The sequence below is a fragment of the Monodon monoceros genome, unplaced genomic scaffold, assembly GCF_005190385.1.
Source record: "Monodon monoceros isolate NGI ecotype Baffin Bay Population unplaced genomic scaffold, NGI_Narwhal_1 Super_Scaffold_8, whole genome shotgun sequence".
In the NCBI taxonomy this organism is placed as follows: domain Eukaryota; kingdom Metazoa; phylum Chordata; class Mammalia; order Artiodactyla; family Monodontidae; genus Monodon; species Monodon monoceros.
This window is the reverse complement of record NW_021703785.1, coordinates 73,902,100-73,916,822: the sequence shown is the minus strand read 5'-3', so window position 1 is coordinate 73,916,822 and position 14,723 is coordinate 73,902,100. Positions and strand designations below refer to the sequence as shown.

The window sequence follows — 14,723 nt, the reverse complement described above, 5'->3', positions numbered from 1 at the left end:
GTTCACCTCCCCGTACCGCGTTCTTCTCTTTCGTGACGAAAGCAGATGGACAACGCCTGTTTGCCAGGCCCTAAGCCAGGTGTTCTAGTTCATGTAAAGGGGACAAATCATGTCCCAGCCAAGGCGGCTCCCCCATACCGCCTTGTGGGACAACTTCTTACTTCAGGACCGTGGCGTTCAACAGAGCCTGGAGGACATAGGGCAGCTCTCCGTCCCGGAAGTGTGCAGCTGCCCTGAGGACTGCGTCTGCAGAGTCCCCACTGTCGCCGCCACCCAGGAACTCCAAAATGCCATTTTAAGTTCCCGTTCCGAGCTGAGGGCTGGGGAAGAATAAGGGCAACTAGAGGTAGCTGTGAAACCATTAGACACAGTTTACAGAAGCCATGTAGCTATAAATATGGAGAGTGAAGAAGAAAAAACCCCAGAAACTCATAAATTTAGAATTAAACTACAATTCCAAAACACACACACAAATCTAATACTAAGAGAGAACGCAAAAAAAAAAAATAATAATAATAATTAACAATAAGAACTTGAATTTGGGACTTCCCTGGTGGTCCAGCGGTTAAGGCTCTGCACTTCCGATGCAGGAGGGCTGGTCGGGGAACTAAGATCCCACATGCCGCGTGGTGTGGCCAAAAAAAAAAAAAGAACTAGAATTCACTGAAAATAATTTTATGAAGCAGTCTTACAAAGGCTTTTAAAAACAGTATATGGCACGATTTCCCTAGTGGTCTAGTGATTAGGATCCAGCACTTTTACTGCCGTGGCCTGGGTGTGTGGTGTGGCCAGAAAGTAAATAAAATAAAATAATAAAAACAGTATATGGCATGCCCAAAGGGGTAAGTGAAAAAATAATTTCCATCTGAAAAGAACACAAATTTTTGAAACAAAATAATAAAAATTGGGAAAAGAACAGGTGGATTTTAAAAGTAACCATTTAGAAATCTTCAGAATATTAAAATATTGTCAAATTAAAAACTCTGAATAGACAGATTCTAATCTGGACACTGGAGAAGAGGGATTTAGCAAGTTGGAAGATGGTTCTAATTCATCCAGAACACAACACAGAATAATTTTTAAATATGAAAAGCATGGAAGATATACCGGCAGACTTAAACATACATTTATGATAAGCGTTCCCGAAGAGGATGAGAGGAATGTCAAAGAAATGAGTTTTGAAAAGATTAAGTATGAGAATATTCCAGAACTGAAAGTCCTTAAAACCTAGACACAGAGTAGTGAAACTGTAAACATTTAGAATAAAGAGAAAAATCTTTAGGATTTTTCAGATTCCAGAGATAGAAATCAAATTTCCTTTGGTAACCAAAGGAACACTGACTAGACTGGCAGCTGACTTCCCTCTCAGCGATAACAGATGCCAGAAGACAACAAAGTGGTATTTTCAGTGCTGAGAGAAAGTAATTAATATCCCTAAGTTTTATAGCCAGAGAAATGATCACTTAAGAGCAAAGGCAAAGTGAAAAGGCAGCCAATGGAATGGGAGAAACATTTGCAAATCATATATCTGATAAGGGATTGCTCTGCAGAAAATGTAAAGAACTGGCCCTTCCCCTCCCCCTGGCATCTCCCACCCCTCCGTCAGACCTGGCCCATCTCTGCCTCAGGGGAGCCTTCCCTTAATCCCTGTCCTTGCCTGGCTGCTAAGGAATTGGTCCCAATCTCACAGGACCAATTTATCCCCAGACCTTGACTTTACTGAATGTAAAAGTAACATTTCCACTACCCATCCCTTGAACATCAGAAACGCTCCATCCATCAGCAGAGATGGGTTCCAGTTTATGGTGCCTTTTCCACCCTTTTCTTTTTTAATCTTTTTATTTTGAAATAATTTTAAGTTTGCAGAAGAGTTTTTAAGATAGTAGAGTTCCTATATAGCCTTCACTCAGCCTCCCTAATGCTAACATCTTATAAAACCATGATGTATTTATCAAAACTAAGAAATTAACATGGATACAACACTTTGAACTACAGGCTGATTTTTACCAGTTTTCCCACGAATATCCTTTTCTGCCCCAGAATCCCACTTTGCATTTAGTCGCCACATCTTCTTAGTCTCCTCCAGTCTGTCTTCCTTGCTTTGCATGGAAAAACACTTTCACAAAGTACTGGTCAGGTATTTTTCAGAATGTCCTTCAATCTGAGTTTGTCTGATGTTTTCCCATGACTAGACTGCGGTTGTGGATTTGGGGAAGAAAAGCACAGAGGTGTGTGCCTTTCTCATCATGGCAGGTGGATGTGATGTTGACAAGCCTACTGTTGACATTAGCCTTCATCACGTGCTTAAGGTACTGTGTCCACTGTAAAGTCACAATTTCCCTTTCCCTGCACTCTGCATTAGAAAACAGTCGTCAAGTCCAGCCACATTCAAAGGGAAAGGAATTAAATTCTACCTCCTGCAGGGAGGAATGTCAAGGACTTTGTGGCCATCTGTTCAATTTGGGGGGGAGGTACTTTGAGGCTATGCAAATATCCTGCTTCTCTGCAAAGTTTCTCCCACTAATTTGAACATCCATTGGTGGCCCTTGGCTGCACCAGGCCTTTTTCTTTTTCTTTGCTGTGTAGTTGACTAATGATCTGTTTGTTGACTAATGAAATGCAGCCAAAAAGTGTGTCCAGAGACTCAGCTGTCACGGTGGGATGACAAATAGATTCCTGACCCTGATGACTGCAAGAGTTTCTGGTTTGGTTAGATCTGTGTTCGCTCATCTGGAATCTGTCCCCAGAAAGCTTCTGGGCCACTGGTTCACTGATCGGTCTAGGCACGTGTTACTGACTGCATTTAGGCTACAGGGAAAGCCTGGGTTTGGCTGCTGCCTCAGGGAACATTGACTCCCTACCAGAAAAGAGCAGGTTTTTAGGAAACATTACACAGCTCTACTGTCTGCATTGCTGTTATCGCTCTATGATTGTTCTGGATTGAGAACTGACAAGTTTCTGGCAAACAAAGGCAGAGTGGACACGCCATTCCAGACAGGAGAGGGGCACAGGCCAAGCTCTTGAGTGTGTGTCTGTGTGTGTGTAGGTGTGTGTGTGTGTGAGGGGGTGTCAGTATTTGGAACTGCCCTGTAGTCATTCAGCCTCTCTATGTTAAACCCCCGTATGATACACTCAGGTACTTCTCCTATGTATGATTATTTAATTAAAGATAGTTTCCCCAGACTGTGAGCTTTCTGAAAGAGGGACTAGGTCTGTTTTGCTTCCATGGTGAGCCCAGCACACAGTCAGGCACAGAAGAGGCACTGAATCATATTAATTGACATAACCTGGAATTAGGGGTGTCCATGCTTTCCCCACAGTTTTCTCAAACTCCCCATAACTCTGATCACAGAAGCAGTCTTGTATACGGTGGTGATGTTCTTAGTATTATTAGAATAGTGTTAAAGCTTATTTATATTATGAGGTGAAGAAACATTTGTGGACCAGCCTAGGGATGGAACCATGATGTGGAATGCTAGTAAGGATAAAGTGACTTGGGTATAGTGGAAAAAAGATGGGTTGTGGTGTCAGTGACATTTGGATTCAAGCCCCAGCTTCCTCACTTGTTAGCTATATAATATCGTGGGATTTATCTAAGTTCCCTGAGATTCAGTTTCTTCTATCAGGGATAATAGCATCAATCTCACAGTTGGAGGGTTAGATGAAATTTTATATACAATGTATGTATATACAGGTATATATGTAGTATATGTAAAAATATGTATATATGTTCTTGTATGTATACATGAACCTGTACATCTACTGTGTGTATATATACTAGTATGAATACACATATGCTCGTCTACCTATCTATCTTGTGTATCTATAGTTCCTGACATATGGTCATTTTATCAGTTAGAATTCACATTAAGTATTTCGACAGAGAAAATTTACTACAAGGACGTGGTTAAACAGGTGTTAGAGAAGCAAAGAGCAAAGGGGACTGAGGTCCCACAGAGGAAGCACCTGCAGGAAGAGCCCCCCACCCCTGAGGCTGGGGCACAAAGAGAAGAGGGGCAGTGTGTTAGGATCCAGAAGCTTGAAGGAATGGCCCCGGGCTGCTTAGTGAGGGAAGCCTGCCAGTGGTGCTGGTTGTCCGGGAGAACACAGCGATCTGGTTCTGGGAGTGCCAGAACGTTCACAGCAACCGGAACAGTGGGAGACTGGTACCAAGGGCTGCTAGGGTGCCGGCTGGGGCTCTGGGGACATTGGCAGGACAGCAGCAGATGGGAGCATGGCCCAACCCAGCATCACAAGGCTGACTGTGTATGGGAGGGACGGCTGGGAACAGAGACAACAGCTTAGCAACTAGCAAAATCACGGAACTTAATTTGTTGCGTTCATCACGTTAACCATTGCCTGGAATTCCATTGTACAACTCTAGCACAATTTATCACTTTCATGGTGCTGGACATTCAAGCTAGTTCAAATGAATACAAATTAAATTTGTATTAATTGAAATGATGCTGCAATGAAAATTCCTTCAATTCACTTTGGATTGTAACATTTTGTCACTGGGGAGAGCTTGTATGACATGCTGTAAACCATAAAGGAGTTATTAATACTATTTTCTCCCAAGATTGAATGTCTAAATATTATGTAAATCCAGGTGTTATAAATGTTAGAAGGAAAATATTTTCTCCCGTTTCATCCTCTTGGAAAGAAAGCTTCCATACAGGGAAGACTAGCACCTCGCCGAGTGCACTGGATAGAGCAGGTTCAATAGAGATTTGATACTAACGCTGCTGAAGAAATAACCTACCCAAAATACAATGCGTCACCTAGAGATTCCAGAGATTAATTTCCTTCCTCACTGAACATAAGCAAACACAAATTTCATGTGAATGGGCACGAGCTGGTGGATATTTAACCAAGGCTCGTCCGACCAAAGTCTCCTACGGGGCTCCTTCAGTAAGTCATTTTTGAAATACTCTGTAATTTTCTGGGTATTTGCTTGGTTTTTCTGTTAAAGGTCACGCTTGGTGCTCAAGGAAGATAAACTATTTTGGAAAAGCAAGACTGCCATCTTGTGGAACATTTGTGTTGCAGTTCTTTTATTTTAAAGGAGCTGCCGGGCTACGTCACCGGACGGGCAGGGTTCTCCTCATTTTCTCCCTGAATCTCATCTTTCTGTCTCATTTATTCTACGGCACTGGGATGCTATTGGTGTCAGTTTGCCCCCAGCTTTTGAGGACGTGCCGTTTCCCTTAAACACACCTTAGCTCCTCGTCTGCCCTGTGCTGCCTTTATCTACTTCTCTGTTTCCTTCTTAGCATCAGACTCTGATTTTGCTGTTTGCTTCGTACCTCCCCGGGGAAGATCGGGGAAATTTCTTTAAAAATCCACGTAACCGTTACAATTTAGAGGGAAATACCTGCCGCTTAGGAGGAGAGCGGGGCGACCGTGGAGTTGAACAGCCCTCCAGAGGTCAGGAACCCTCCGCTGAGCTCCAGCCTCTGTCCCGGGCTGACTGGAGGTCGGCTCAGCTGCTCACCTTGTGCTTTCCTTCGGAACAAGGTCGGCAGACAGGGCGGCGTCTGGAGAAGCGCCTCACGGGTCACTGAGAGGAGGTTCAGGCGCCCGTACTGCAGGGCAGGTGCCGCCTTTTCTCCCTTCTCCTTCCCCCTGTTCATCACCACCCGGGCGGAGGTGAGGGGTGGCGGGATACAGGACACTCGGAGGCTTAGAAAAGAGAAAAGACCCGGGGCTACAGGGCCTGGCCGGCTCCTCTCTGCTTCGCCACGTCTCACCGAAAGTCTAAAACGTGCCCCAGTAAGAGGAGGAGAAAATAAAATATACAAATCAAATGAGAATATTTTCCATAGCTGTTAATTTAGGGAACACTTTCAGATATACTGGTGACAAGGGTTACATATGGAGAATTCTTGGAGCAAGTCCTCAGTGGGCAGCCGACTTCTTGAAATCGCCCCTGTTCTCTGGCGCTGAGTCATAGACCTGCGGGCCCCCGGAGACCCCCAAACTGGTCTCAGCCATTAGACTCTCCACGTGGGGAGGAAGCACCCACCCTCACTGCACTCTGGGAGCAGCAACCCCCTTTTGATAAGCCTCCTTCTCTGCCCCCTCCAGCCCTGGGGGGGGTCAAGGAAGCTGCGCGCGTTCCGTACAGACGGCCACCCTTTGGGGCACACGTGATTGGCCAGGGATGGACCCTGGCCCTCGCGGCAGCCAGGCAGCACTTCCCTGGTTCTGCGCTGGGCCTGGCGCAGCCAGAGAGGATGGAAGTGACGCACAGAGCAAACGGTGGTGCGGGCCCCGGCGGGTCCTTTAGTATAGTAGTGTCTGTACATGTGCATATTGATTATATGCTATTTTATTATAAATTAAAAAATATAGGTTAGTGCTTTATGTTATTAAAAATATGTAAGGTTATGTTACGTATAAATTTCATTTCAGGATAGCATAAGGGCATTAGAAAAAGAAATTTAAAAAAAAATCGTGGTGGTGGGGAAAGGATATTAGGTCTCACTTGGTGGAGAACCAAGATGTAGATATGAATCCCTTCTTGGCTTTTGACATTTCCAAATACTTTTTCTCAACTAGTCACCACTGGTTAACCTTGTCCATATCATACATTGTTTCTTAAAAATAGCTTCTTTAAGGGGCTTCCCTGGTGGTGCAGTGGTTAAGAATCCACTTGCCAATGCAGGGGACATGGGTTCGAGCCCTGGTCCGGGAAGATCCCACATGCCATGGAGCAACTAAGCTCGTGCGCCACAACTAGTGAGCCTGCGCTCTAGAGCCCGTGCGCCACAACTACTGAGCCCACAAGCCACAACTATTGAGCCTGCGTGCTGCAACTACTGAGCCTGCACTCTGGAGCCCGTGCTCTAGGGCCTGTGCTCCGCAACAAGAGAAGCCACTGCAATGAGAAGCCCATGCACCGCCACGAAGAGTAGCCCCCGCTCGCCGCAACTAGAGAAAGCCCACGCGCAGCAATGAAGACCCAACGCAGCCAAAGATAAATTTAAAAAAAAAAGCTTCTTTAAGATATAATTCACATACCATATAGTTTACCCACATAAACAATTCAGCGTCTATTGGTGTATTACAATACTGATTTTTTAAAAAGGATATATATACGTATATACACACAAAACTGTCGTTTTAACCATTTTAAGTGCACAATTTAGTGGCATTAAATGTGCAAACATCACCATTACGCATTTCCATAATTTCCATCACCTTAAACCAAAATTCTGTAACCATTAAGCAGCAATCCCCCATCCCCCGTCCTTCCCAGCCCCTGGCAACTTCTAGTCCACTTTCTGTCTCTATGAAATTGCCTATTCTAGGGACCTACATAAGTGGAATCATACAATACTAGTCCTTTTGTGTCTGGCTTATTTTACTTAGCATAATGTTTCCAAGGTTTGCCTGCACCTGTCTTGGAATCAGCTGTTTATCCAGAGAGTGGAACATGTTTTAAATATTTGCACTATTCTTGAGAAGCATATTAAAAAATAATTTTTATTTGCCATATTTAAAGTATTTATATTTAATGCCAATTAAATTCTAGTACCATTTTAAACATTCACCCATAAACCACTATATCCCAAGAGACCCTTATCATGTGATCAAGGTTCTCCCGATCACACTATTTTTAAAAAAAATTTGTTTTATTTATTTTTGGCCGCAATGGATCTTTGGTGCGGTGCATGGGCTTATCATTGTGGTGGCTTCTTTTGTTGCGGAGCACGGGATCTAGGCACTTGGGCTTCAGTAGTTGTGGCACGCGGGCTCAGCAGTTGTGGCTCACAGGCTCTAGAGCGCAGGCTCAGTAGTTGTGGCACAGGGGCTTAGTTGCTCCGTGGCACGTGGGATCTTCCCGGACCAGGGGTCAAACCCGTGTCTCCTGCATTGGCAGGCGGATTCTTAAGCACTGTGCCACCAGGGAAGCTCCCCAAAACGTAGTTTTAAACAGTACATATAAAACAAAAGGCACCTCAGTAATTTTTTTATCTTTATACTTTATTCTGTTTCCAGAACATTCCAGAATACTGAAATTTACATATTGTTTTAAAGACAACTAATATACATACAGCTCACTGAAATAAAATGTACAAGAAGTCTATGAGATGTAAGGTACAGATAAGAAAACCTGAAATGTTTTAACTTAATTTGCCCTGCTAGGAGCATCAGGACTGCAGAATTGATCCTGGCCTCATGTCAGTGACTCTTCCTGTGCGCCTGTTGACTGCTCCAGAGAACGTGCTGTGCTGCTGTGTTGACACCAGTGAATGACCAGGTTTTCCATCTTATCAAAGTCAAAGTGTTACTTCAATCCTAGGCTTTGGACAGAGTCCACTGTCTGTTTTCGTAAAAGAATACTTTCTTTTTACGAAGTTCTGTAATGAAATCTTACTGAGAAATTATTGAATCAGAAAGCAAATACAAGGCATCTTTATATTACAAAGGAAATCAATGAAGACTTAAGAAGATAACCATCTAGTACTTTAAGAAATCCCCAGTTCCGACACTTGGAGCAACGTAATTCCCACATTATGTTTTTCTATAAAAGACCTCTTCCTGCTTGTTTCCAGACTTCTTTCACTCCTTTAATGCTTTCTTTTTTCACACATTTCCAGTATTCTTGTATACTGAGCTGTTGCGGCACCTGTTAACCAAAAATGAAAACTAAGGGTCACGGTCTGCGAGTTAAACCCGGTTCACACGTGCTTGTCACTGCACAGTCCCACATTCCTCCAGAAAGGGCTGGAGGTGATGACGCTGTGAAGGTGACTGCAGCAGACTGTAAACTAATGGTAAAGGATGAGAAGTGAATGTGAGTAGGGAGTATCCCAGGGTACCGAGAGAATGGAGGCTCCTCCCCAACAAGGTAACAAAGACTTCGTGTGGCTTTCTTTCATATGTTGGTTTTAAAATGTAATTATTTCATAATGTTTTTGGTTTTCTGGTGAACTTCAGTTAGCTATGTGGAACAAAAATTATAAGCCTAAAACTGTGACCTACCCTTGGCTAAAATTAAAAAGAAAGAAACCATAAGTCACAATATACTTGATGAGAAGCCTTAAGAAGAAACAGTGGGTTGGCCAAAGAGTTCGTCTGGGGAAACACAAATGAACTCTTCGGCCAACCCAATGATATAGTGATATATAATATAATGTAATTCTCACAAGTACTGTGTGGCTATGATTCCTCTCAGTTAAAGGAGAAGCAAAGGTTAGAAACATCTGGCTCCTGGTGGTCATATGCACAGCATGGCTGGAAATCCACCAAGTGGAAGCAAAAGTCGATTTCAGATTTTATTTATGTCCTTTTCCTATCATTGATTTGAAGCTCTTCTCTTTAATATGTTTTTGAGAAACGGCAACGAGGCTGCTGCATATGTTAAACTGTTAACTGGAAAGGCTGGTTTAATTTCCAGGAATGTGATCGTTAACTATGAGGTGCTGGATAAGCACAAGCTAGTGGAAATCATATTTGTTCATTTTCCGTAAATAATGTTTGCAGCAGGAAAACAAATGTGCTCTTCTAAGTTGTAATTGAACAGCTCTGTTTACATGAACCCACCGCAGTCTCTCTCCTGTTCTCCCTCCTGCCTTTCTTCTGCACTCATTACCTACTTATCATCTCCTGGAACCTTGTTTTCAACCTGCGGATGGCTTTCTTGAGTGTCTCTAGCAGATTCTAATCTAAACAAAATTTTGAGTTTGATTTGTCCCTCAGTTATAGACCACTATGTGAATTTGAGTGAATAATGATAAGAGCTAACATCTACTTCAAGTGTCTCAGCCACTACATTAAATATTTTACGCTTAACTCTCATAATAATTCTTTCTGGTAGATTCTGTTTCTCACTGTTACAGAGGAGGAATCTGAGGCTCAGAAAAATTAAGTGTCTTTGCAAGATTTGGCAGTTAGTATGTGATAGGGCTGGGGTTTGAGTCTAGGTGTCTAACTACAAAGCCCAAAGTAAAATCCTAGGCTATGACTTCTGAGTAGTGCTTCCTGATTCAGACTATTTTAAAAAAAAGCAAAGAAAAACGGTGGATCCCACCTGTAGGAGATACTTCAGTGTTGTAACTATAGCTTATGATCTCTTTAAAAATGATGAAAGCTCCATTTAAGACTGTACATTTGCTCAAATTCTAGGTTTACTTCCATTCATTTAACTACATATAAACATGTAACTATTTAAAAACTCAAAATCTGTTACCCATAAACCTCGATGCATCCTGTTTTTTAACACCCCAAGAAACTCTTCATGACTGAGACACTCATCACCATCCAAATCAAAGATCTTGAAGACGGTGTCCAAGATATTGTCGGAGAGTTCTTGTCCCGTTGCTACCTTCACAGCTCTCTTAAACTCCGCTAAAAGGAGAAAATATAAAAACTCATCAACAATGTAAAATAGTCTAAGTCTAAATGTTTATTATTTGAGAAGTAAAAACAACTCTATATATTTATCACTTGGGAAGTAAAACAAGAACAAAAATGTGTTCAAATAATAAACTTGGCTGAGAAATGTCAGCGCGCTATTTTAATGTAATCAGTGTTTTGAACACAGATATTTAAATATTTTCTTCTACTTCTCAGGGGAAAGGTAAAGTAAAAGCAAAAAAGTAATTGTTGATAAACCGTTGTAAATCTGGAATAACCACATTGAATTCATTGAAAGGCCAATCAACTGTTTTTGCTGGTAAGTGGTCCCTTGATTGGTATCAACCAGGTGAAGAACAGAGTGATACTGTTTACAGATGATAAAAATTACGTGATTCATATAACTTACCTAGTCTGACAGGGCGATGAGCTAAACTGAACAGCTGCATGGCAATAGCGAAGTCTTCCAAGTGGGTCGCAAAATGACAAAATGACTTGAACTCATCCAAACTAATGCTCTAATAAAATAACAAAGTGAGTTTTTATTACAATCTTGTAAACACATCAAATGATTTTATGAATACAACTGTGAGTCCTCTTTTCTGTCATAAAGCCTGTGCACTTACATCTTTCTAAGCAAGTCTATTGAAAAATCTGAGATGCAGAATAACAATAGAACTATAGATTCCAGAGATTAGGAGGAACCCCAAGAGGTTACGTGCAGGGCCCCTGGGTGTGCCCGTGCAGACTGAGCACTGTGTGAGCGTGAGTGCACGGCTGGGGGCCCCGGGGCTGTGAGAGTGGGGCTGGGGGCGTGTGTTACAGCCCCGCTGTATCTCCTCAAAGGTCCTACATGGGCCTTCCCTGGTGGCGCAGTGGTTGAGAGTCCGCCTGCCGATGCAGGGGACACGGGTTCGTGCCCCGGTCCGGGAAGATCCCACATGCCGCGGAGCGGCTGGGCCCGGGAGCCATGGCCACTGAGCCTGTACGTCTGGAGCCTGTGCTCCGCAACGGGAGAGGCCACAACAGTGAGAGGCCTGCGTACTGCAAAAAAAAAAAAAAAAAAAAAAGATTTAATTGCTGGAATGTGACTCACTCCTTTCTTTTCCTGCCTCTGAGGCTGGCGTTTCTAGCAGATGGGGGAGCTCCAAAGGGGCGGAGCCTCGGAGAGTGTGGGTCCCCCAGCAACTGCGTGGGCAGGGTCTCCCACCAACCCACAAGGGATGTGCAGCATGACTGAGAAGGAAGCTCTCCCGTGTCAGCCTTGGGCTTCCAGGGCTAACGTGAAAGTGCAGCAAACCTAGGCTGTTCAGACTGTACAACATTACATTTACAGACTGATTTAAGGGACAACTGCTATGTTTATAATAGTAAGACATTCTAGTCAATACCAGGGGGTGTCTCTACAGTTAGATAAGTTTTCTTTTCTATCCATCAAGGCTTTAAAGTTTTTTCTATATATTTCTTGTTAAATTTATTTCTAATTGTTATATATCTCTATTGCAATTATAAATGAGATCTTCATTATATTTTATTATCTTTTTCCTCATTATAGAGATAGATTTAAAAAAATTATATAAAAACACATGCCCACTAAGAGGTAAAATGAGGTCTGGGTTTAAAAAAAAAAAAAGTTTTATTTATTTATTTATTTTTGGCTGTGTTGGGTCTTCCTCGCTGCACGCGGGCTTTCTCTAGTTGTGGTGAGTGGGGGCTACTCTTCGTTGCAGTGCGCGGGCTTCTCATTGCGGTGGCTTCTCTTGTTGCGGAGTGCAGACTCTAGGCACGCGGGCTTCAGTAGCTGTGGCACGCGGGCTCAGTAGTTGTAGCTCGCGGGCTCTAGAGCGCAGGCTCAGTAGTTGTGGTGTACAGGCTTAGTTACTCCGCAGCATGTGGGATCTTCCCAGACCAGGGCTCGAACCCATGTGCCCTGCACTGGCAGGCGGATTCTTAACCACTGCGCCACCAGGGAAGTCCTGAGGTCTGGGTTTTAATTTGGGGTAGTGGGGCACATAATGAGGGAATTTAAAAAACAAAAAACCCCCCAAAAAACCACATGCCCATTTGAAAAAAAAGTTTTTTGGAACAATAAAGTAAAAAATTACTCAAAATCTTACCACTGTCCATTAACCATTATTAACAATCATCATTTCATGCATCACACAATTCAATATAATTATTGAATTATATAAACACGTCTAACTTACTGTTTCATTTTCATCATGAGCGTAATAAAAAGGCACACCAACCTCTCCTGCGGACAGCTTCTCTCTCACATTTTTCCAATAAACGTCTTTATTTTCAGTGTTGGTGAAAAAAAGGAGCCATTCTGCAAAGTCTTCTTTTCTCATGAAACTCAAACCTTTAGAGAACTGAAGGAACTCCATTTCTTGGACCTCCGTCTGTAAGTTTTCCATAAATCTAAATGTTAGAATATGAGATGGATGTCAGTAACTCATGGCTTCGCCTTAGTGCTATAAATGGACTGCAGGCACCTTAAGCAGCACCTCTATGAGTTTCAATACGTTGCAGATCCCCTTACGTGCCTTCCACATGTTAAAAGATCTGTACTACATGTCATGTCACAATTTAACAGAAATATACATGGGGAGCAAAATATATTCTCGTTCAATGGGAGAAGAACTGTCACTGTTAAAAATTTACTTGCTTTAGAGTCTGCATTTATTCCGCAGACCTTAAAAGTATGACGGGGAAGTTTGATTTCAGGCTTCTACCTATGTAATAGGTAAGAGTCAGTTTCCTACAACATTTTCTGAATGTACTGGATACATGAATTTATTTATCAATGCCGTGTGTCTTTGGGTCAAAGCAGAATTTTATCTAAAATTTGAAGCATTTCAAAGTTTGGGCTGATCAACTAACTCTTTTAGTGATATGTTTTGTCCTCCGTTTTACTGAGTTTTACTGTACTGGGTGCTGTGATGGCATCAACTGATATTTTTTTTTTTTTTTTAAACCTGTACACTTTTACTTTTTTTTTTTTTTAATTTTTTATTTATGGCTGTGTTGGGTCTTCGTTTCTGTGCGAGGGCTTTCTCTAGTTGCGGCAAGTGGGGGCCACTCTTCATCACGGTGCGGGGGCCTCTCACTATCGCGGCCTCTCCCGTTGCGGAGCACAGGCTCCAGACGCGCAGGCTCAGTAATTGTGGCTCACGGGCCTAGCTGCTCCGCGGCATGTGGGATCTTCCCAGACCAGGGCTCGAACCCATGTCCCCTGCATTGGCAGGGAGACTTTCAACCACTGCGCCACCAGGGAAGCCCTCAACTGATTCTTATAAGGACTGTTAAAAGGGTGTTTTACTTGCAAATGAGTGTACAGTGATAAGGGAAGTAGAAAATATGGTATAAAAACATTACTAACTGTTCCTTTCCTTTTTCTTTTTCTTTGGGCTCTACCTGAGGCTGAAATATTATAAACTTAATTGTTGTTAAACTATCCATTGTCTGGTTTAAGCTCTTTCATCTTAACTAATTATACTACTTCTGAAGAACATTAAATATGCTTAATGATAAAATCTTGTCTCAAATTATACGTCTTGTCAAGACATGAAAGTCTGGGACACGATACTGGACATAAATATCTGAATTGAAGAATTTGCAGTACAAAAGGCCACCAAATGCATCCTGAACAAATTAAATAGTTTATAAATTAGTGTCTTAATTGGAAGACAGTGTCATAATTGGAAACGACGGGAGAAATCTGTTTTGCTTATCTGGGTTTTTTAGGCCACAGTATCTTGTAGAGTATTTACTACTAATTTGCAAGTTTACCAATCAAGGCCATTCTTCCCGAGAGCCGATCGCGGAATATATTTACCAGCACAGCACTGCTTACAGACATCTCTGAATTTATAAAAGCTCTTCATGAATTTAGAACATCCTCAACTAATAACTGGTATTTCAGAATAAAAAAAAAAATTCCAGTCCTAGAAAGTACATCTGCATCAATATCCTCCTAATTTTTCCTGATGAGAAAACTTGAGACCAATTTTCTTCCCTTTCCAACCACTTCCCTATCTTCAGTCACAAAGTTATTTTAAGTTTTAACTATTTATTGGAATAAAAAATGAGGTCAAACATACCACACAGGAAATAAACACAGGGGTTATTTCTGGTCACTAGTTTTAGGGCTAACCGTTGAGTTTAGAGGAAGAGAAAAAGAAATGCAGAAGACAAGTCCCCAGTAAAGTAAGACGACAGGGAGGAAGAGACGGGAAAAACAAACAAGACAAACAGGCACTGGCACAGAGCAGGTAAACACCATCGCCAGCTGCCTGCTGAGTCTGAGCTTCAGTATTTTTTCCCCTGAACTATATATACGCTGATAAAGAACTGAA

The 14,723-nt window shown here is 42.4% G+C and overlaps 1 protein-coding gene across 1 annotated transcript in view; it reads right to left on the bottom strand.

Moving 5' to 3' along the window:
• Nucleotides 1–7,971: 7,971 nt before the first annotated feature.
• MICU2 (mitochondrial calcium uptake 2) overlaps nt 7,972–14,723 on the bottom strand; it is a 77,921-nt gene continuing 71,169 nt past the window's right edge. Inside the window, exons 9-12 of the mRNA XM_029210032.1 lie at nt 12,615–12,786; nt 10,775–10,883; nt 10,199–10,356; nt 7,972–8,635 (exon numbers count right to left, since the gene is read on the bottom strand). Coding sequence (XP_029065865.1) covers nt 8,531–8,635; nt 10,199–10,356; nt 10,775–10,883; nt 12,615–12,786 — 544 coding nt within the window. The 3' untranslated portion in view covers nt 7,972–8,530. The remainder of the gene's footprint in view (nt 8,636–10,198; nt 10,357–10,774; nt 10,884–12,614; nt 12,787–14,723) is intronic.